Source organism: Rhinoderma darwinii, chromosome 4 (genome assembly GCF_050947455.1).
Source record: "Rhinoderma darwinii isolate aRhiDar2 chromosome 4, aRhiDar2.hap1, whole genome shotgun sequence".
NCBI classification, from domain to species: domain Eukaryota; kingdom Metazoa; phylum Chordata; class Amphibia; order Anura; family Rhinodermatidae; genus Rhinoderma; species Rhinoderma darwinii.
Genome location: NC_134690.1, coordinates 297,093,950 through 297,118,874, shown reverse-complemented (window position 1 = coordinate 297,118,874; position 24,925 = coordinate 297,093,950). Strand labels below are relative to the sequence as shown.

The 24,925-nt window shown below is 42.2% G+C and overlaps 1 protein-coding gene across 26 annotated transcripts in view; it reads right to left on the bottom strand.

Annotated features, from left to right (window-relative positions):
* The window catches only part of AFDN (afadin, adherens junction formation factor), a 529,325-nt gene that overhangs the window by 235,317 nt on the left and 269,083 nt on the right, over positions 1-24,925 (bottom strand). For all 26 annotated transcript variants that reach the window (XM_075862614.1, XM_075862630.1, XM_075862615.1 and 23 more), the window contains one exon: positions 6,028-6,233. In XM_075862614.1, coding sequence (XP_075718729.1) covers positions 6,028-6,233 — 206 coding nt within the window. The remainder of the gene's footprint in view (positions 1-6,027; positions 6,234-24,925) is intronic.

Here is a 24,925-nt window from a genome sequence, read left to right as displayed (position 1 = left end):
GTGGAAACGCCACCCAAAATACATCATTTGGCAAACTACACCCCTCAAGGAATTTAGAGAGGGGAATAGTGAGCATTATGACCCCACAGGATTTTTTGCCGAATTTAGTGGATTTAAGCTGAGAAAATAATTTTTTTTCCAATAAAACTTAGAAATTATAAATATTTACAAGGCATAAAAGAGAAAAAGTAGCCCGTTTAAAAAAATGATAAAATTCTGCTAATTACAGCAAAACCCCATATTTGAAAATAAACTGCTGTTTGGACACACGGCAGGGCTCAGAAGGGAAGGCGCACAATTTGGCTTCTAGAGCTCAAGTTTTGCTGGAAAGGTTTTCGGGTGCCATGTCGCATTTGCAAAGCCCCTGAGGGATCAAAATAGTGGAAACATTCCAAAAGTGACCCCGTTTGGGAATTTACATCCCTTAAGGAATCTATCTGGTGGTATAGTGAGCATTTAGACCCCACAGGTCTTCAGCAGAATTTATTAGAATTAGGCCATGAAAACTACTAACATTCTTTTCCCATAAAATGTTGTATTTATTCATTTTCACGAGGGATAAAGGAGAAAAAGCTATACAACATTTGTAAAACAATTTCTCCTGAGTACGGCAATACCCCACATGTGGTCATCAACAGCTGTTTGGACACACTGCAGGGCTCAAAGGCAGGAGCGCCATTTGGCATGCAGATTTTGCTGGATTGGTATTTTAGGTGCTATGTCACATTTGCAAAACACCGGAGGACAGTGGAAGCCCCCAAGAAGTCACCCCATTTTAGAAACTACACCCCACAAGGCATTTATCATTTCCCTGGACATATGGCAGGCCTCAGAAGTGACGAGCACCATGCGCATTTGAGGCCTATTTTGGTGATTTTTACAGCATTGGCCCACAATTGCAGGGCTCTGAGGTCAAATAGTAACACAAACCCGCAAGTGCTGACCTTTATTTAGGAAACTACACCCCTTAAGGCATTTTAAGGTGTGTAGTGAGCATTTTGAGTGTTTTTATTTTTCATTCTAAATTAATGCACAACAGATGGTGCAAAATTAAAATTGCAATTTTCCACTGATCTGCCTTTTTAGTGCACACTATGTTATGTCAAGTTTGTGCCACTGAAGACAAATACCTCATAAAATATTAAGCAGGTTCTCCCGGGTATGGCGATTAAATGTATGTGGACGTAAGCTGCTGTTTGGGCATGCTGTAGGGTTCAGAAGAGAGGGAGCGTCATTTGGCTTTTGGAGCGCAGATTTAGCTTGGTGGTAGTTCTGTTTGGGGTTTTACTGGTATTTCAGTTTATAATGTGGAGGCATATGTAAGCTGTGCGGAGTACTTCTGGGCATGAGGGTAAATAAATAATAATCTGCAGATGTGTGGCCCGAGTCGCAATGATAAATGGTGCCCAATCTTATCCACTTTCGAAACGCTCTGCACAATGTGTCTCTATATTCAGAGAGCTTTTTATTTTATTTTTCTCTCCACCGGAGCAGTGTGAGGGCTTATTTGTTGTGGAACAATCTGTAGTTTTCATTGGTACCATTTTAGTGTACATGTGGTTATTTGATCACTTTTTATTAAATTTTTTGGCAAGCAGCGTTCGTGTGAGCGCTCAGTTGCTTCGTTTCTGTTTGGCTTTTTCCGGAAAGCCGATGTGTCGGAGTACGGGCTCATAGACTTTCTAATGAGTCCGTACTCCGATACATTTATTTCCAGAAAAAGCTGAACAGAAACTAAGCAGATGAGCCCTCACACGAACTCTTCAGCTGCTTCGTTCTTGCGAATGGTGGGCGTCTCTGTATTGGTGGGGGTCCGAGCACAAACGTCTGACATGTCACTATAACATGTCAGAAGTTTGTCGAACGTTTAGCTACACTTTAATAAAATACTTAAAGGAAAAAAAAGTTTTAACTATTAACTTATTTTTACACTTTTATACCACATTTTTATGAACTTTTTTTTTTCTGTCCCAACAGCTTACTTGAAGACCTGCAACACTGATCTCAACTATAATACATTACACCACCTATGTAGTGTAATATATTATAACGGTCAGTCTGACAGTGACGCTGATTGGAAGCCTATCAGGACCAGCTGGAGGCTGGTCTTTCTCAGGCCATTCTCAGGCCTCCGGTTGCACGACAACCACCGGCAAACAGCATCCCCCACGATCGCATCGTGGGGGGTGCCAAACTGATACAATACCCCTTAAATGCTGCGATCACTGTATTGAAGAGGATAATTGGCGAAATTACCGGCGTTTCACCGCTGGCCAACAACAGGGGAGTGTAAGCTGTCGGGAACAGCTGACCCCCCGGTTCCTGGACACTGTCCGTTAGGACAGTGCTTCCCGAGAACAGTCCAGTAACTGTACATCCTGGTATGTGAAGTAACCCCTCGCCAGGACGTACAATTACGTTGTGGTGTGGGAGAGGATAAACAAAGAAAAAAAACGTAAAAAAATAAATTTATAAATAATGTTTTGTTTTGCCAGATTCGAGAGACATAACTTTTTTTTTCAGTCATTTTTTTTTATCACTTTCTATTCAATTTTGGGGGAAGTGAGGTAACCAAACAACAATGCTCACATTGTGACTTTTTTCCTACAGCGTTCACTTGGCAGGTTAACTATAGTGACATTTTACTAGTTCAAACTTTTACGAACGCGACAATACCAATTAAAGTTTTTTTTTTTAATGCTTACATTATTTATTGTGGAAAATGGTAAAAAAGTTTTAAAAAAAATAAAAAATGAAAATACAATTATTTTTATTAAAACTAGAAGGCTACATTCAGTCGAGCGTCAGCAACCTCGGACATAAAAAAACCCAGAAGATTTTCACGTCCGAGGTGCACCCGTGTGGGACGCGTTGTAACATGCCCCATAGACTAGAGTCTATGGAGGGATGCGTGACACGCAGTAAAATAGGACATGTCCTATTTTTTTTCATGGACCCTTCACACGCGCCTTTGAAACAACGCTCGTGTGAACGGCCCCATTAAATTACATGAGTCCGTGTGACAGCCGTTGTTTTAACGGTCGTCACACGAACGTGATACATGCTCGTCTCAATGAGCCCCAATCCTTTTTTTTTCTTTCCACTTTTTTCTATAGTCTCCAAGGGGACTTAAACAATTGATCTTTGGATCGCTTATACATTACACGGCAATACTTATGTATTGCAGTTTCTTTATTGCTATTGACCAGGGCATCTGATGGGTTAAACGGCCATGACCAGAGTTATCGCAAGCAGCTGGCACCCGCCGTTAAATGTGTGGGCTCAGCTCCTGAGACTGCACCATATTGTGATGGCGTACATCTAAGGAGTTAAGCATTACACAGCACCCATTAAAATCAATGGGTTGTCTGTGTAATGAGGGACAGAACAGGTCCATCAGAACAAAAGATCTTTAGCAGCCGCTTGCCCCCCTGGCCAAGAGATCCTGAACAGGCTATCCCCTTGTATTAAAGGGGACCTAAAAAACTGTAACAAGAGCAGGAAAGTGTATTAAAAAAAACAAACACTGTTCAATCTCCGCCAGTCTCTGTTTACCAATCACTGGCCTCAGCTGTCTTGTGCCGCTATTGCTAGCATCAATACTTAGGTCAGCGATTGGCTGCAGCGATCACGTGCAAGTACACTACTTCACTGCTGCAGTAAAATTAACAGGTGTGGCTACATACAAAAGTTATGGCTTTTGGAGTGAGACGATGCAAAAACAAAATATTTTAGTGCAAGTGTTTTTATTGTGCAAAAGTCGTAAAACATTAAAAAAAAATACATATTTTGTATCGTTGTAATTGTACTGTCCCATAGATGAAATGTAGAAGGTTATTCACGCAGCACAACGAATGGCATAAATTTAACACGCATAGAACAATGGCAGAATAACTGCTTTTTCCCCATTCCCCCCAAAAAAGTTAATCAAAAAATTACGTGCACCAATATGGTGCCATTGAAAAATACAACTCATCCTGCAGGAACTCCTCATACAGCTATGTTGGCGGAAAAATAGAAAAGATATTGCTCTTTGAATGTGACTATGGAAAAACAAAATAAATTTGCAAGGCCTAAAATAGGCTTAACTCTAAGAGCTTAACTATTGAGTGACAGCTGTAGTCCAAGATTGCATTCAACTCAATGTTTTCATTTGGACTTCAGTTTTAGCTCAATAGCTAAAATCAAATCAGGAAGTAGCGCTACAAAAAGTCTAGGTGTAGCCCTGGCTGTATAGGCACGCGTCCCATTGACAAGTGGAGTGATAACGCGCAGTTGCCAATTTATTCATACATTTTTCAGGAGGAAAAAACTCGGGATTGGCACAATGCAGACTTCTACAAAAAGATGCTACAGTATTTTATGGAAAATGCATGCAGTTACTAAATAAAACAGACACATCAGGGGAACAGACCAGTTCCCTTTAACCCCTTCCCTTTGCAGCCATTTATTGTATTTTAAAGGCTATGTACACCTTTGAAAGGAATTTTTTTAATTTTTTTTTTTTTTAAACAAAATGGTCAATCTACATTTGGTGCAACTTCATAATTAGTTTTTATTAAAAATAAATGTTGCTTTTACTTTTTGAGGTACAGCTGCTCTGTATCCTATATACAGAGCAGCTGTATCGTTCTCCAAGACCTGAATCCGTAAGGCCCGCGGACCTGACTGGTTCAGCGTCAGTGGGTCCTGCGTGTCTTGACACGCAGGATCCACCTCTAATCGGTCATATCTAAATTATGAACTTAGATGTGATGGATAACCGATGGATCCTGCGTGTTTCTGGATTTCACAAACGATACATACAGCTGCTCTGTATACAGAATCGCTGTATCTCAAAAAGTATAAATTGATTTGAAATAAAAACGAATTATAAAGTTGCACCAAACATACTGATTGACCAGTCTAGTAAAAAAAATAAAAAATCCTTTTCAAAGGCGTACATGGCCTTTACATTTTTGTTTTTTTATTAAAAATGTATTTTACTTTTTGAGATAGAGCTGCTCTGTATTCTCTACAGGGCCTGCTGTCACTGACCTCTTCAGGTCCGTGGGACTGACAGGTTCAGTGAATAGCGCTAGATACAGCTGCTCTGTATAGAGAATATAGAGCAGCTGCATCTCAATAAGTAATTTTTTTTTAATAAAAAGTATTTATAAAGTATCACCAAACACAGACTAAACTTTTAAAAAAAAAAAAAAAAAAAAAAGAAGTGTACATAGCCTTTGAACGGGTTGGCCAGGAATTTTTTTTCCCCTAAAAAGTGTCCTCCAGGTTTGGTTTGCTTTCCCTAAAACCCCCTATTAGCCTACTAATTAGTTTCTAACAAGTCTATGAGGGATCTGTGAAAACAGGTCCCGCACGAGTGCAAATCAGCCGCGCAAATCAGCCGTGAAAACCAGCCGTGATAAAGCCTTAGGCATTTTGGTAATAGGGTATTTGTGGCTTTTGTTTTCTTTGGCACATTTTTATGATAAAATGATTTTGAGAAAATAAAATGATTGAAAACCTACACCGAAAGAAACCATTAAAACAAGACATTGTGATTCATTCGGTCTCCATATTACACATAATGGCGAAATATATACATATATATATTTATTTTACACACCCATCCATACATTTTGCTCTAACACCCAAGATGTTTACATGCAAATGCTGCTCTCAGGTCTTAAGACATGTTTTCGCACTGGTAAATCATTGAATAATATCTACAAATCACTTGAAAATATTGGTACGGAGGGGGGGGGGGGGGGGGGGAATTCAACAAGCAGGAAGGTACAAAATTCCTGTATTGTGCAGTGTCCTTTCACTGATGACTTTCATTAGTCATATCAGTGTTTCAGTTTTTTGCCCAGAGTTTTTCTTTATGGTGATAGAGAAAAGATAATGCGCGCACGCGCACACACAGACTTATTGTCAATATAATGTATAAGAGCTTGTGAATAATATGTTTTGTAAAGTGTGGGCAGCTGAGCATTTGCAGCCCTTTTAAAATAAAGAAAATGAATGACTTAAGTTACCCACCTGTATAACACTTTCCATCATGCTAACCATCTTGTTCACAACGGCAATAACTTTGTGAGTACGTTCAGCAGGAATGAAGTCTGGTCTGTACTGATGAGACAATACATACCGGCAGGTCATATACAATGCATATGTTGGTGATAGTTTGAAGTGCACCGTTGAACTATTGGTATAGTTAATAATAGCGGATAGGAATGAGTCTTCCGCTGAAATGATAAAGAAATACAGAACTATTGTTCACTGTTAAGGGAAAAAAACACAACAAAAAAAACAAAACCTGATTTCTAGGTCACTAGCTCAGATATGTACCGAGCTGACAAATATAAACTAAAATCAAGAAAACTACACACATAAATGTTACCATTTGTCAAATTTTTATAGTACATGTTTTCAATAAGTATTTTCTTAAAAATCTCCATCTGTACAGTCTGCTATAAGGGGATGACACAAACAGCTTATATACACACCAAATAGCCATAACATTAAAACTATTGACAGGTAAAGTGAATAACATTGATTATCTGGTCACAATGGCACCTGTCAAGGTGTGGGATATATAAGGCAGTATGTGAAAAGACAGTTCTTGAGGTTTATGTGGTAGAAGCAGAAAATAGGGCAAGTATAAGGATCTAAGCAATTTTCACAAGGGTCAAATTGTGTTGAGTAGACAATTGGGTCAGAGAATCTCTAAAAACGGCAGGTCTTGTGAGGTATTCCCGGTAGACCGTGATTAGCACCTACCAAAAGTGGTCCAAGGAAGGATAACCGATGAAATGGAAACAATGTCATGGGGGCCCAAGACTCACTGATGCGCATGGGGAGCAGAGACTAGCCTCTCTGGTTCTATTCCACAGAAGAGCTGCTGTGGCACAAATTGCTGAAAAAGGTAATGTTGGCTTTGATAGATAAGTGGCAGAACACAGTGCACCGCAGTATGTGGCTCAAAAGCCACAAACTGTTAAAGTGAACATGCTTATTCCGGTCCACCACTAAAAGTGCCTTAATTGAGCGTGTGAGCATCAGAACTGGACCATGGAGCATTAGAAGTAGGTGGTCCGGTATTATAAATCACATAGTATTTTACATAAAGTGGATGGCTGTGTGTGTGCATTGCTTACCAGGGAAGAGGTGGCACCAGGATGCACTATAGGCAAAGGCAAGCCAGGAGACGGCAGTGTAATGATCCTGGAAATGTTAAGCTAGGAAACATTGGTCCTGACAATCATGTGGATGCTACTTTGACAAGTACCACCTACCTAAACTTTATCGCAGACTACACTTCTTCATGGCAACCGTATTCCCTTATATCCTAATGGCAGGGGCCTCTTTCAGCTGGTTAATGCACAATGCCACACTGCAATATTTGCTAAGGAATGGTTCAAGGAACATAGCAAAAAGATCAAGGTGTTGACTTAGCCTTCAAATTCCCCAGATCTTAATCTGATCGAGCATCTGTGAGATGTGTTGGAAAAGTAAGTCTGGTCCATGGAGGCCCCACCTCCTCGGAGCTTAACTGCTAAGATAACACGACACCTTCAGAATGCTCGCTGAATCTTTGCCTCAAAAAGATTGGTCGGGATGAGTCACAACTACACAATATTAGCAAGGTGGTATTGATGTTATGGCTGATCAGTGCACTAGAATACTGCAGATGTAGTCTGCCAACTTCCCAAGTTCTTGAGACCGAACATTAACATGAGATATATCAGAAAGTCAAAGCACTTTGTGAGCCATTACTATTTACACTATTTTCAGTGCCTAAAAATGTAAAGTGTACCACACCTTTCAGAATTTGCTGATCTAAAAATGTGGACTTGTATCCTGTAATTTTGTTTTAGCTGTCGTCGCGCCTCGTTTTGCCTGAGCCCGTTAGTGGAGCTTAACTGCTATCATGTCTGCCATACATTGTACACATACATAGGGAAAAGATCATACTTCCCTATCACTTTGTAGCACACCCTCAGAAACAGCAACATGGAGGACATCATACAGAGATTCATAACAGAATCCAGAACTGGGGCGCGTTATAACACTTATTAGAAGCTGTAGCACGTCTTTTTGTGTCTGCCGCTGTCTCGGTTCTCGCACCCTCTTCCCCTTATATGGACAGCATGTAGCCTAAACCTTGAGTGAGCTTAATTTCCTCATTTAGGTGAGTAAACAGTTAATGTTAACAGTTTGCTTTTTTTAATTTTTTATTAAGCTGATCAGGTGATGAATCTGCCTTCAAAATCCGCTAATCTTCCAGGCTGATCTTGGGCACTAATTTTAAAATGCAAGCTGATCTTGGCGCTGTTTTTCAGCTTGATGTTTTAAAATCAGCCAATTGGAGGTTCTCTTTATCAAATCTTTATATTTTGACAAAATAGAAAAAATTTAGAAGAATACACATCAACAAGTAGCAATGCTATTGTAAAAACAAGCATACACTGTATCAGGGGTCTCAAACTCGGCAGGGTAAGTGGGCCGCATATAGAAAAAAATGGGGAGTTGACGGGCCGCATTACGTTCAAATTTGATACAATACAAAATTATTGTTAATAAATTACTTATTTGAACTACTATAACACTATATTTCTATAATAATACTACTACTACATTACTACAAGAATACCGCTAGGTTTAAAATTTGAGATATTTCTCCACGTGCTTATTTCAACAATCCAGTTTTCCAGTTTAAGGGTATGTTCACACGCTGACCCAAAAACGTCTGAAAATACGGAGCTGTTTTCAAGGGAAAACTGCACCTGATTTTCAGACGTTTTTTGAGCAACTAACGTTTTTCACTGCGTTTTTTGCGCCGTTTTCTCGGCCGTTTTTGGAGCTGTTTTCAATAGAGTCTATGAGAAAACGGCTCCAAAAACGTCCCAAGAAGTGTCCTGCACTTCTCTTGACGAGGCTGTAATTTTACGCGTCTTTTGACAGCTGTCAAACGACGACGCGTAAATTACAGGTCGTCGGCACAGTACGTCGGCAAACCCATTCAAATGAATGGGCAGATGTTTGCCGACGTATTAATACGCCTCGTTTACGCCTGAAAATAGGTCGTGTGAACCCAGCCTACGTGTCCGGCGGTTCAGTTGGCAGCGTTTGGCCTTCTGCGGATGCTGCCACAGTGCCCTCCGCAGATGCTGCCACAGTGCCCTCCGCAGATGCTGCCACAGTGATGTCAGGGGCTTGCCCAGAGCTGGAGTCCCGGAGCAGAGCCGCTTCTAGCACTCTGCCTGGGATTTCAGCTCTGCTCCTGAAATCACTGACCACATATGGACAGAGATGTCAGGGCAACCCCAGAGCTGGAGTCCCAGGCAAAGCGCTAGTAGGCTCTTCCTGGGACTCCAGCTGTGGTCCTGACATCACTGGGACTCCTGCTCTGGGGAAGCCCCTGACATTGTTGATGTATGGACAGTGATGTCAGGGAATTCCACAGAGTCCCAGAGCAGAGCCTATACTAGCGCTCTGCCCGGGACTCCGCTCTGGTGAAGACCCTGCACACTGTCCATATATGGACAGCGATGTCAGGGATTTCCACAGAGTCCCGGAGCAGAACCTGTACTAGAGCTCTGCACTGGACCCCGGCTCTGGGGAAGCCCCAGACATTGCTGTTCATATGTGGACAGCGATGTCAGGGAATTCCAGAGTCTCGGAGCAGAGCCGATACTAGCGGCTCTGTGTCCCGCAGGCCGGTGACAGCCCCAGGGGCCGCATGCGGCCCGCGTGCTGGAGAGCCCTGCACTATATGATATTAAAAAAACAAGTACCTATTCACATCACGTAGATTGGTAAGAAATGACAGCGATGTAATCCGCAATTACAAATAATTAAAGGAAGAAATAAAAAACAAAAATAGGGTACGAATGGTACGAGAGGAGAGGAAGATTTTCAGGGTAGTTGATAGGTGTGAAGCCATCCACATCAGTGCTCCCGTAGAATATGGATCAAACTGGGCTAGTTCTAAAGAGACTCAGAAGGTACCCTAGCCGGGGGAAGATGGGTCAATAGTAGTTGGGCCACTCTAGCTGCCTTGAAGTATTTGAACAGATTGGGGACTGAGAGACTACCAGATCTCTTATGGAGAAACATAATACGTGTCAATATTCTGGGGCATTTATTGTTCCATATGAATTTAAAGATATCGTTTTGCAGGGCCTGTAGATCCCCTGTCGGGAGAGGGATGGGAAGGGTTCTAAACAAATAAAAATGGTAACTCTTCCCCGACTGCTTTATCGTATTAATTCTACTCACCCAGGAAAGTGGCAGTTTGGCCCATTTAACAAGGTCAGTCCGAATGGCCTTAAACGGAGGGTAGTTACATTTATACAGGGTATTAAAGGAAGGGAGTTAGGGATATACCTAAATAGGGAAGGCAATATTTTTGAGTGTGAAAACCAAAATTAAGCTTCAAGAGTTTTTGTAAAGGAGGTGGAACGTTACAGAAAAGGGTCTCGGACTTGGACGGATTTATACTGAGACCTGAGAACGCGGAGAAGGAATCAAGGGCCGCCAACAAATTTGTAAGGGAAATCAATGGCTTGGTAAGAATGAGGATCAAATCATCAGCAAAGAGACTCAGTTTATGTTCCCGGTTCCCAATATGTAAACCGGATATATCTGGGTTACGTCTGAGCATAGCGGCTAAGGGCTCCATTGCCAGTGCGAACAATGCAGGTGAGAGGGGGCAGCCCTGCCTAGTGCCTCTCCGAATATGTATAGGGTGAAAGTTGGTAGCCGGTAACTTAAGGTGTGCTTCGGGTTTATTGAAGATCGCTTTTACAGCCTGAAGAAAGGGGCACGCTATCCAAGACTTTAAAGAGATATTCCCAAGAAAGGCTCTCAAACGCCTTTTCAATATCCAGGGTAAGGAGGACCATTTGAGACTTAGTGGTGTTAGCTGAATGAATGATGTTAAGGATTTTCCTAACATTGTCAGGTGCTTCTCGATCTGGGATAAAATCCACTTGGTCTGTATGAACTAGTTGAGGTAGAAACCTGTTCAATTGCCAAGCAAGAATCAAAGTAAATATTTTTGGGTCTATGTTGAGGAGGGAGATCGGCCTAGTTACCTGGCATATCAAGGGATCCCTTCTAGGTTTTGGAATAATAGTTATCATAGCGGAGAGAAATTCAGTAGGCATGGGCTTGCCCCCCATTAAATCTGTGCAATAGTTCAGGATATGGGGGAGCTAAATGTTGAGAATTTTATTTTGTAGTATAGAGCTGTGAACTGTGAACCCATCCGGTCCCGGGGCTTTTCCCAATTTAACATTTTTAATTGTGAATTAAAATTTCTTCAATAGTAATCTCAGTGTTTTGTGCATTAAGGTCGTTTTGGGACATTTGGGGAAAATTGACAGCAGCAATAAAGTCCCTCACCGCGGTCTCAGAGGGGAGGGGGATTAGTATATAGAGATTGGTAAAAAGAGGAAAAAGCAGCATGGATACGATTTGAATTAGCGGTAATTTGACTCGGGCGTGACTGTATAAACCATGCAGCTCTTTGTCGAGCCTTTAGTTGCGGAGCCAAAAGTTTATCTGGTTTATTAGCCCATTTGTAGTATTTAGATTGGGTCCAGCGAATGGCCTTTTCTGCACTGTGGGTTAACATATCAATCTGAAGTTTGGTATCTTTAATAGCACGAATAAGATAAAAAGGAGGGACACCTTTGATTGGCAGTCACTAAAGAGCCTTTTACACCGGCCGACAATAGGCCGATTCAGCGACCGCCAATCGAGACATTGTTGATAGGCGCTCGCTTGCTCCTGTCACACGGTGCTATGGATGGGGACGAGCGGTCATTACTCCGATCGCTCGTCCCCATCCATTATCATGTCAGCAGCGAGTCTCCCTGTTTACACAGTGAGATGTGCTGCCGACAACTATAATCTTTTAGTTTTTTTTTAAATTATACGACCAGCAGATGATCCAGCGTTTGCTCGTTCATCTGTTGATAATTGTCCTGTATAAACAGAGAAATAAAAGAGAAAAGCACGGCGCCACATAGTGTGAGTAAGCCCAGGAAAAAACAAACTTAGTTTGACAGATGGAGGCTTACCACAGGTGGAAAGGTCAAAAGCGTGTAGTAGGTAGATAAGTATTGGATGAGTGCTGCTGCCGAGATCCCAGCCGGTCAGCCCAGAAGGACCACCGCAATAGATACTGTGTAAATTCTTTGAAAAAACGGGACCCCGGAAGGCGCTGCTACTCAAGAGGGATACAGTAGTAGTAATAAATGATACTTTATTGTTGTAGGCTACGCGTTTCAATGCCGCACCGGCATCTTCCTCAGGTGTGTGGCCTGAGGAAGATGCCGGTGCGGCATTGAAACGCGTAGCCTACAACAATAAAGTATCATTTATTACTACTACTGTATCCCTCTTGAGTAGCAGCGCCTTACGGGGTCCCGTTTTTTCAAAGAATTTACCCTGTATAAACAGGGCAGCTATCGGCAACGAGCGTTATATGAATGCTCGTCTGCACGATAATTGCCTAGTGTAAAAGGGCCTTTAGTGGGCAAATTTGGCTACAAGGGAAGTCTGAGCCTGGGAACGTTCTTTTTTACGCTTCGAAGCTAATGCTTTTATCCTACACCTTATAAATGCTTTATGATCAAGCCATACAATATGAGGATTAACATCAGGAGTAACATTATCTATAAAGAATTGAGAGAGTTCGGTCTGTATCTGTGACTGAATAGAAAGGTTGGACAACAGGGATTCGTTAAGTCTCCATGAGAAGAGCATGGTCCCCATTTTGGAGAAATCAAGTTCAGCAAGGACTATATCGTGATCAGACCAAGCAGATGTCACATGTCTAGAATAAGCCAGGAAGGAAAGGGAGTTTGTGGAAAAGAAAATCATATCTATACGAGTGTATAAGCAATGGGCTGGTGAGAAAGAAGTATAACCCCTCCTCAACCATTATGTTCTCTCCATGTACCATAAATAGATAGGGAGTTCATAACTTTAGGTATCAGAGCAAAGTGATGTTTTGGGCGTCGGTAAGGGATAGTCGAGTATCGATCTAGCGTGGCATTTAATACAAAGTTAAAATCCCAACTCCAAATCAAATGTTGGTACTGTAGTGACAGTAAAACATCATGTAGGCATTAAAAAAATGGAATAGCAGATTTTATGGGTCCTTTATGTCATATTGATACTCCTCTCCTAAGATCCCGTGATCTGAACTTTCTTCAAATACTGGTTCCCTTTGCTGCCTGTTATTTACGTTTCATTCTACACGGTCAATGTCTTTTGTATTTGAATGTTCACTGCTTTTGTTTCTTAGCTAGCTCTGGATTGTGTTATCGTGTGCTGGCCCTCCCGCAGGGCGCGCCCTCCTTGGGATCTTGATGGACACCCCTGTTCTATTGTTCTTTGGGTGGTGCTCTCTCAACATCCCCTTGGCCGTTTGGGTGATGTGCTGTAAAATACTCTATTATTCGCAACGATTTCTGCTTATTGTTTTTTCTTTCGTACTTTTGTTCCTCGCCCATCCTTTCCTGTCCCCTTTTTCTGAAGGTCAAGCGTCTTGGGTATTTTGCTTTGTATGAATGGTTTGAGTATGGCTAAACTTCGGACCTCTTTTAACCTTGTTACTCACAATGTCCAGGGCCTCAACTCGAAGACTAAACGGCGGCAAACCTTGCATTGTGATTTTGTGCTTCTACAAGAACTGCATTTCTCGAATAGCTCTTGTCCTAAATTTATGCATAATCATTATCCTTTGTATTATTTAGTGGTGGCTGCGGAAAAGAAAAGCGGAGTGGGCATCTTTTTCAAACGTAACCTTCCCTTTGTACATCAAGCTACGGTGGCAGACCATGAGGGCAGGTACTTGCTCTTAACTGGTACACTACAGGACACCCAGGTTACATTTATTTTTTACTACGCACCGAACGAAGGACAAATAAGCTTTTTTACTACAATGTTCAGACATTTACTTCCCCTTTGTTTGGTAAGGTATTTTTGGGTGGAGACTCCAATGTAGCATTGGATCATCTCCTTGATAAAACTTACACGGGCTCCTACTCCCTTCACCCCCCCATAAACAGGGGTTGCAATTGGCTAAACTCTTACATTCCCAAGATTTTGTTGATGCCTGGAGATCTGTCAATCTCTCCACCAGAGCTTTTACCTATTATTCCCATGCCCATTCAACTTATTCTCGCATAGACCATCTCTTCCTTCCGTCTCAGCTCTTAAACAGTCTTCTGAGGGCCAAAAAACACCCCATTTCATAGTCTGATCATGAATTGGTGTTGTTTACATTGGATTGCTTCTGGCTTAACCCTCTGTCTACCTTGTGGCTCTTAAAAAAATCCCTTCTGACAAATCCCCAGGTATTTCAGGAACTTACCTCTGAAATTGAACACTATTTTCAAATTAATTGTGCAGTTGACACCTCCCCAGCTATTAATTGGGAAGCCCATAAAGCTACTCTGAGGGGGAAACTTATCCAGATCACTTCACGTTTGAAAAGGGCGAGAGACCAACTCCTTAAGGATAAGGAAGCGGCCTATTTAGCTAAAGTTGGACGACAAAAAGCAGATCATACAATTGACTTCCGGTCCAAAATTGCAGAAGCCAGGACAGAGCTTAAAGAGGCTCTGTCACCACATTATAAGTGCCCTATCTTGTGCATAATGAGATCGGCGCTGTAATGTAGATTACAGCAGTTTTTTATTGAGAAAAACAATCATTTCTGATGGAGTTATGACCTACTTGAAATTTATGCTAATGACTTTCTTAATGGACAACTAGGCTTATTTTACTTTTTGACCAAGTGGGCGTTGTGGAGAGAAGTGTATGACGCAGATCAATCAGCGTCATACACTTCTCTCCATTTATTTATAAAGCCGAGGCATTATTTAAGGATATCTCTTTGCCTGTATTGCAGGACCCTCACAGAGATAATATGGAGGCCCGTATATGGCTTCAAGAAGTTTTGGATGCAATTAAAACCCTGAAATCAGCTAAATCTCCAGGACCGGATGGGTTCTCTAATCTTTACTATAAAAAATTTGCAGATGTTTTTGCCCCCAGTCACTCTGTTTAATGATTTGAGAGATGGAGCCCTCCTTGACCTGAAGCCCTTAAGGCATACATTTCGGTAATCCCCAAACCTGGTAAGGACCCCTCTTCCTGCCAGAATTATCAACCAATATAATCGATTAATGTTGATATAAAAATACTCACAAATTCTGGCCACCCGACTTAATGCCTTTCTAGAACAATAAATTCATCCTAAATCGGGTGGGTTTTGGACCAAATAGACAAGCAGCTGACCAGACAAGACGGATCATTGATCTTATCTCCCTGGTTTGTTCCCAGTGGGATGGATCGCAGAGGTCGGGAACATTGTGCCTGTCGCTAGACCTGCATAAAGACTTCGATTCCCTATCCTGGGACTACTTATTTTTTGTATTACGGAAATGGAGGATTGGCGTTAAATTTATTACTCTTTTAAGTAGCCTTTACTCGACTCAGTCTGCCCAGGTGATGATCAAGGGTTTTTTCTCAGACCGTATACCCAGAGCTCGGGAAGTGAGACGGGTGCCCTCTCTCCCCTATCCTTTTTGTATTGGCGATCAAGCCCCTGGCCCACATGATCAGACTGAATAAAGACATTAAGGGAATTGAGGTTAGGGGTCAGACACAAATGCACGCTGTATGCGGATATCTTATTGGTATTGTCCTCCTCCCTCCTAAATCTTTATCATGTTCTAGACCATTTCTCCAACATTTTTGGACTAAAAGCTCAACCATGAGAAGTCTGAGTTTTTTAACATTAGCGTTCCACATTCCATGGCCAAACTGATACAACTGAACTTTGAGCTAAGATGGAGGGAACACAAAATCTATCTAGGAGTCCATATCACACCTTGCTATACCACCCTTTTTCGCACCAACTTCCGCCCTCTCAAACAAAAAATTAAAACAGACCCGTTACACTGGGCTTCTATGCCTCTTTCCTGGTGTGGCAGGATAGCAGCAGTTAAGATGACAGTCCTTCCCAGGATATTATATTATTTCCGCACTTTAACGATTGATGTCCCTGACCCTTTTTTTGAAAGACCTCCAACGGCTTCGGTTGTCCTTCGTTTGGGGTCCTAAACGTTGTAGAGTCCCACAAAGCACTCTATATGCTCCTAAAGCTTCTGGGTGTTATCGAATCTCACTAAATACTATTATGCTGCTCGTCTGACACCCTTAGTCTCACTCCATGGTAGCAATAACACGTTGGATTTCTATTGAACAGAAAGCAGCTACCCCGGGGGTTCCTGCAACCATTTGTTATGGTTAAAGCCCAAACACAGACCACCTGTATTGTGTCCACCCCTCTCTTCTCTTCTTCCTTAGCGCTGTGGAATAGGCTGGGTCACAGGTTCCGGCTCTGTTCTATACATGTACCTGCAGTTCGATTGTTTGCTAACCCTATTTTTGCTCCTGGTATGCAGCAGACAGCGTTTCAATGGTGGCTGGACAAGGGTTTATATCGAATTGGACATTTTTTTGATAGACTAGGAGTAAAACCCGGTCATTTATTTTTTCAATCTATTCACCACATGCCGGACTGAGATTTTTCGATCTCAGACACAGGCGCTACTTAATGACAGTCCCTGGCTTGTCTAAGGCTGCTCATAAATTTGTAACCTTTCTTTTTCTGGCAGCTAAAATTGCTATAGCTACATCTTGGAAACGCCCTGTAATTCCTCTTTGTTTGGTTAAAACTAAATTGAATTGGATTATTGTGAATGATCGAATACACTATATGGTCTCAGATAAGGAAGAATTCTTTTCTTCAAGTATGGCAACCATGGCTCGGATCTCTTAGGTATATTTGGCCTCTAGGATACTCGACCCTCATTCTTCTACCTTTCCCTTTTCTCCCCTTTCTTTTCCTTTTATATTCCCCTATTTTGTTTCTTGACCTGTAGCAATATATGGTATATATCTGTTACTATTCGATTTACAGGGACTACCCCCGGATGTAATTTGCAATATTTATCGCATGTTTGTTCTTTTGAAAACCTTCAATAAAAATTATTGAAACAAAAAATGGAATTGCGTCATCATTTGGAGCATATGAATTAACACCACATTGTAGCATCATACAGTAGACCAATTAAGATCACAAACCTTCCTTGGGGGTCAAGTCTAGTTTCAGTTACTTGAAAAGGAAAAGTATTCCTAATTAAATTGACCACTCCCCGAGACTTGGATGGGAAGGTGGAGGAATAAAAATTGGTATACCTAGGATGAAAATATTTGGAATGGGAAGTGGGTGTGAAGTAGGATTCCTGTAAACACATAATGTCGGGGTTATGCTTAAGGTCTGAAAGGAATGCTTTCTTCCTCTTTTGCGGGGAGTTAAACCGAACATTATGACTTAGTACTCTACACATAATGCTGAAACGGTAAGAGCTAAAAGAATAAGAGTAGAACCTCCCAAGTTATGTAGATAGGTAGGAAAGATACATAGTATACAGTAGACTATGAATAAGCGACCTTGAAATTGCATATAAAGGCTCAAATAGTAAGGGGGAAACAAAGTAAACAAGTAACAATGATCCAAAAAATCCTTAGAAGATTATGTAAACAGATAGTGCCCCTAGGGCGACACAGGTTCGCGACAACCAAATCTCAAATATGGGGGTGGCATGATGGCCGGCAGCAACAAGCCTGAAAAAAACAAAAACACAGAGCCTTACAATCCTCTAGGAGAACAACGTGGTGCCAGAGCAAGGCTAGGCAAAGCGTAAAACATTGAAAAAATAAGAAGGTCCGATATAGGGTGATATATTCATCCAAGTGCCATGGCAGAAGCAAGTCCCCTTTAGGAGGCATCTTCAGGTCGTAGAGGGGTCAGTTGGTATAGTATGTACAGCAGAGATTCTGGGTCCAGAAGTCCAGGTCCTGACCGGTCTTGGGGGTCGAGGTGGTAGAGCTGAGGAGGAATCTCCTGGAATACCTGCACGGTGTAGGGCACCTTGTCCCTAATTAGGCGATTTGAAGTGTAGGTTCTGTTGTTCACTTGAATGTTGAGTGAAAATGGGAAGCCCCACCGGTATCGGATTTGTGCTTTTTGTAAAGCTTGTGTAACTTCTCGCATATCCCTTCTACGTTGCAATGTAATTGGTGCTAGATCTGCATACAGGTGAACGGATGGTGGCATGCCCGGTAAAGGTGACAGGTTCCTAGTTGCCATAAGGACTATCTCTGGCCTCTGGGTAGTGAAACTTCAGCATCACATCCCCTTAGCAGGTCTGGATTTCTCAATCGGGTCAAGGATATCTAAACTCTGTCAATTTGAAATAGTGCGGTATCAGCATGTTTCACGTGGGTGCAGGAAAGTATGGTAAGAGCTGGTTCTAAGTCTACAATGGCCTCCAGCAGTCCCCTGACCTGCAAATTCCCCCTTCGAGATCTATTCCCCAGCTCTTCCAATTTAAGTTCTAACGAATTGAGCAGCATGGGAGTCTATAGCCCAGCAGTCTGAGTATAAAGCGTCTGCCATGTCATCCACTCGGGTCTCCATGTCGGAGACTCTTTATTCTAACTCATATGTAGTTAGCGGGAAAATTCTGCTACAGCTTGGGATAGCTCATTTCGGAACAGTTGTGCAATATTCCGGAAAAAATAGTCAGTTTCAGTGAGGATCGCTGCTGCTGGAGGTTAGGGGGCGGGGATGACCCAGCTAGAGAAAGGCTCTCGCTGGCAGGAGCCGCGGCCTGGTCGGCTATGATGGATTGCTGCATGGCGCAGAAGATCTCCGGTATAGTTTAAGAGGGGCTGGAGTTGCCGGTCCTCTGGGCTTAGATCTGTTTGTCCAGGTCATAGTGAGCCTTACTAGACGGTTTGGCTACAGTGGAGCCGTTGACAACAGCGCTGAGACGGGTTTATCTGTGCTGCTGGAGTGGAGCTCACATCAGGTATTTCCTGTCTCTTGAGCTTCGTGCATGCACCCCTTCACGATTATGTTTTATTATTACTTAATTTTTCTTTTTTTCCCCTTTAAGATAAAGTTTTTTTTGTTTTTTTTTACACTTACTTGGGGACTTGAAGATCTGATCTTCTGATCCCCTGTACAATACAATGCACCACATATGTAAGGGGGGATACAGAGCTCCCTCTGTCATCCACTTGAATGCGGCAGTCGCTATTGACTGCCAAATTTAAGGGGTTAAACATGTGACCGGCAGCAACTACGATCGCCCCTGTTGCAGCGGGATGTCAGCTCCTGTGCCCGCTTCATCCACAGGACGTGCATGGTACGTCAGATTGCATTAAGTTACTTGCAATACCGACGTACTAGACACCTCATTTTGCGGGAAGGGGTTAAAGAGGGTTCTGTCGCCAGTTTATTAATTCCCCATCTCCTAACTAGTCTAATGGGCGCTTTGCTGCTGATAACTACAGAGTGACTTGTTTTTGTTTTTTTTTAAAAACTTATTTTAAAAGTTATGAGCATTTTTCTAAATATGCTAATGTGGCTCGAATAGCCAAATAGGAGGTGACTATTTACACCGGGCAGTTTAATGTTTTCTGTAGGACACTGTCCAATCATCATACAGCTTCTCCCACTTACCTGCCCAGCAACACAGTGTGATCTTATAGTGTACAGCTTTCATTCCCGACTGTGTATTCAACTGGCGATATCTCTGGTTGTGTCACAGCTAGAACTATGATCCTGGTGTCATATGAAAGATTAGAATCTCATCTTTCTAGGTGGTCCAAAGACTGAGATATGGCTGTTTGAAGTGATCCCCCTTCCCTCTAGAATGCGTCTCTTACGGTGTCAAGCAGCTTCATGCGGATACGACAGCGTCAGAGGCTGTGCAATAGCTCCACCTCCGGAGAATCGCTGCGGTTACCTCACACTGGTCTAAAAGGCTCATTTACATATTTAGAAAAAAAGCTCATAACTTAATAAATGTTTCGGGAGACAATCATCACTAGCATCATCAGTGTGAAATCGCCTATTAGGTTAGCTAGGAGATTGGGCATTACTAAACTAGTGACAAGTTTGTCTTTTGCAATTATTTTTGCATTTCAAAACACTGGAACTGCATCTACCTTTATTACCAGCAGCGCCGTTTACGGTTCACCAATTTTTTCTTCCTGCAAAAAACTAGTGACAGAGCCTCTTTAAGCATAAGTGTTAAACCGACTAGTGATATGATATAAGAACCTAATCTTACAGCTAAAATATGTATGTATTTTTTTCCCCCCTTTATCTTTTTTTCAACAAAGAAAAAGACAATAAGCATTAAGTAAGTGTCCGCTTGGTATCATCAGATAAGGTATAAAAGGATATAAGTGCTCCAAAGGCACGGACATGAAAGTCTCAGGTGACTTTCCCCTATATGAGGCCCCACGCACACGGTCGTGCCCGTAATCAGAGTCATGCTCCATAATTCCCCTTGGTTCTACGGCATGGACATCCAGTCGTTGCGCTACGGAAATATGTGCGCAGACAATAGAACCGAATAGGTCCGTAAAACCGCGGTCCGTAGTACTGCTTTTCCTCTTTTTAGGAGATTTCAAGCGATTAACAGTGGACCAAGAATCCAGATAAGGGAGTTGAGGAAAATCATGAACAGGCAGGGGTAATGAGGAGGGTCTGTCCATGGGCTCCATTTGTAGGTCTTTCCAAGCAGATTGTAAGTCCTCAGGTGATCTAATGATAATCTTTTCCCCTGCACAGCTGATAGCGATTCCAAAAGGGTACAACCAGCAGTATGAGATTTTACGTGTGCATAGAGCATCCGTCAGGGGCTTGAGGGTCCTACGTTTTTGTAGGGTGGAAGGTGCTAGATCCTGGTACATTTGTAGAGTGTGGCCCTCAAAGGACAATATACCTCCATCTCTTGATCTGCACAAAACTGCCGAAGTGTCAGCAAAACTGAGCAGCTTGCAGACGATATCCCTAGTAGGATCATTTTGAAGAGGTTTAGGCTTCAGTGTCCTATGAGAATATTCAAGAACGATATACTCTGCTCTCACCGCACCAAAGGGGAGAATAATTGTGAAATGGTCGCCATAACAACGTCGAGCATAGGACTCAAGAAGACATTACTGCGTCTGCTCCTATTTTCCGGATACTCCTGTAGTAGAATGGCCTGGTTGAAGTGGTAACAATAGGCAAGGATGTTGTCTTTCATGATCTCGGAGAAGAGGACCATAGTCTGCTGGGTCTGCTCTAGGGCCTCCACTCTAGTGCCCATGTGGCGAATATCTGCGTTGATATCGGCAAGCTCGCTAGATATGGGGGCCAATGCCCTAGTTAAGGGTTTTCTATTGGGAATGAGTCCGTACCTTCTGGGAATGAGTCTGGTACCTTCTTAATCTGACTCATCTAAGTCCTGTGAGGCCACGTGTGCTGCCGGCGCCATCTTGGGTGTCTGCGCTGGTGAGGAATCAGGTTGTTTTATGAAAAATCTATCGACTTCTATAGGACGTCTGGTGGATATAGAAGAATAGAGGAGTCTCTGGGTCTGTCTCCGCACTCGCCTTTCCCATGTCTGCATCTGGTCCGTGATAAGCAGGGTAAAAAGGTGTTTGGCAGCGGGAGTGCATGGATCACACCTCTGCCACACAACGGGTTAGTGACCCTTTAATTAAAACAGATGTGCCTGCTCTGTATTAGTCGTATAAAGGGTCTGCGAGAGAACAGTCTTAAAAATAATTCCACACAATCCTGTCATATTGCAGTTTTTGCTTTATTGTTTGCAAAACTGCAGGGTTTTGCGAAAAAAGTAGCAAAACCCATGATAGCGTTGCATTATGTTAACAAACCCTAATAAATAACCATTTATGGCACTCCTGTGCATATTAGTAGCCATCCTTAGTGCGGACAGGAATCTGGATACATAAATGAGATAAGATGCAGTCCAAGTTCTTTTAATTTGGGATGCTCTCTCTCAACTCCTGAAGAGATGAACATAAGGAAATGTACACTAAGTTAATAAAAGATTATTACTTGTAGGCAGAGAGTAGTCACTCGACTCCAGCTTCACACCTTTTTGTAAGGGCTCATGCACATAGCAGAGCCCTGTGCACAGAGCCTGTACGGCAATTAAAAGAGATTGTATAGCTCCTTAGTATGAAGCTGTACAGCTTCAATGCCCTGCCAAGGAACGGTCTGTATGTATGGATGGATTTTCATATCAGGGCACTGATGGCTTACTATGGCAGCGGGTAGCCTAGCAAAGGCTCCCAGATCTGCAACAACATTCTGCATATTAGGTCGAGCCACATGCATCGCATAAAAGATTGCCTGTCCGTGTAAAACACTGACAAGCAATAAGGTTTTGTAATACTATGCATTACAATTAAGGCCTCGTGCAGACTTCCCTCACTGTTTTAGCGCCCGTTTTTGACGGATCCGTGTGCCCGTTTTAGCGGCAGTTTGGTTTCCGTGCGCCGAGCATGGTACTGTCCAGGTTGCTGAAAGAGCAGGGTTGTTCATCGCTAGTCACTGTACAGGGTGCTGAAAGAGTTAATGGGCTGCACTGATCGGCGGTAACTCTTTCAGCACCCTGGACAGTGACTAGCGCTGAAGAATGACCATGCTCGGTGCTCGCAAAATACAATTTTAATGAAATAAAATATTTAAAAAATCAGTTGATACTTACCCAGAACTCCTTGCATTTTCCTCCTGTCCGTCCTCCTGGGTTGACGTTTCATCCCATGTCACCGCTGCAGCCAATCACAGGCTGTAGTGGCGGTCACGCAAGACTGGATGACGTCAGAAGGACGGCCTCCAGGGATGACTCTACATCCCACGTGACCTCCTCTGCAGCGGCCACATGGACTGCCACTGGAGGAAGAAGAGGGACTCGTCACCAAGACAACGACCGGGGTACGTATGAAGTGATTTTTATTTTATTTTTATCAGCAGCCCCTTCTCTCTATCAGTGATGGATAGAGAGAAGTGGCTGCCAATTAGTGTAATATCTCTAATATACTTCTGCCCGCCCGGACGTTGCTAGGCAACGGCTCCGTCACACACGGACGGCACACTGATGCCTTCAGTCTGCCTTCAGGTTTTTTTAACGGCCCCATTGACTTGCATGGGCCTCACGGTCACGGAATCTCGGACCAAAGTAGGAATGCTCTACTTTTGTCGGAATGGAGCAACTGGACCGTCAAAAAAACTGAAGTGTGCATGGCCCCATTGAAATTAATGGGTCAGGGTGCTAGCCGTCAGAAAAATGGCTAGCACCCTGATAAAAAAAAGACTGCAGTAGGCATGAAGCCGAAGTTCAATAAATAGTGTAACAGTGTAAATCAGTTAGATCTTATCTTATGCACCATAACATACAAAGTTGAACTTTGATTTGGTCATAAGGCCATCTTCACACTATGGATTTTCATGTAGGAAATTCACCCACAAACCATATTCCATTTATTTAAAAAATTCAGTTGAAGATTTTAAATCTATGTAGTGGTGAAAATATAAAAGAATTACAAGTTACTACTAGACACAGCCTAAAAAACATTGTCAGAAATGCTTGGTCACCTTGCCTTTCAAAAAAAAAAAAAATAATCAAAAAGTGACCGGTATCCCAAATGGTACCAATAAAAACAGCCCTCACATGTCTCCGTCGATGGAGAAATAGTTATGGCATGACAAAGAAAACAAAATACATTTTTACAAAACACATTTTTTAAAACAATATGAAGTTGGTATCGCCTGAATCGTGCTGACCCACAGAATAAAATTCACTTGTCATTTATAATGCACAGCGAACACCTCATTTAAAAAACAAAACAAAAAAAAAACTAGGAATCTTAAATCTTTCATTTAATAAAAAGTGACCAAAAAGTTGCATGATCCCCAAAATAGTACCAATAAAAATAAATTACAGCTCGTCCTGCAAAAAGCAGACTTCATACAGCTACATGGACGGAAAAAAAAAAGAAATAAAAAATTATGGCTCCCATAAGTCAGGGATGAAAAAGTATGCCGACGTGCAGGCCAGAGTGGAACTTTTCTTCTGTGCCAAGAGGTGGTCCTCAAGGCCCTAATATTTGGGAACCAGGAAGGGGAGGGCCCAAGCACATTTGCTGAAAGCGATGGTGCCCATATTGTACCAGGACAAGGTGCCGTATAGGGAATTTATCAGTGCGATTGCTTCATAGCCTACAAAACATCTATGAATAATTTTATTATTAATTTCCCCCTTATTATACAACTTTAAAATGTAGGGGCATATGTAAGATGGGTGCATATTAGGGCATAATAAACTGAAATACCAGTAAAACTAAAACAAAAACTACTACCAAGCAAAATCTGCAATCCAAAAGCCAACCGGTGCTCCTCCCCTTTTGAGCTGTGCAATTTGCTCATACAGCAGTTTATGACCACATATGGGAGAACCCTCTTAATTTATGTGGTGTGCGTTACCAGCTGGGCACAACATATTAGGTGCTAAGAGGGCAGATCTGTAAAAAAAAAAAAAAAAAAAAAAAAAAAAGCTTTTCCCTTTGCACCATCCGCAGTGCATTCATTTCTACAAATCACCTTTGGGTTTAAAGGGAATGTGTTGCTAGCAAAAAATGTATTTTTTTTTTTTAGTTAAACAATTAGTGTGTGGGTGATTAAACATTGTTCTAATTTTTTTTATTTTTTTCACGAGTCAGGAAATATTATAAATTAGATTCTAATTTATAATATTTCCCAGTGCTGGTCACTAGATGGAGCAATTCCCAAAATTGCAGCATTGCATGTGGTAAAGCAACCACATTGCTATATGCTGCAAAATTGGGAAAAACTCACTCGCTCTAGTGAGCTCTCAGAATCCCCCCCCTCCTTTATCCTGGCTAGTGCCGGGAGAAACGAGGGGATTGAACGGTCAAACCGCCTACACTGTGTGTCGCCATTTTTTGAGCTAAC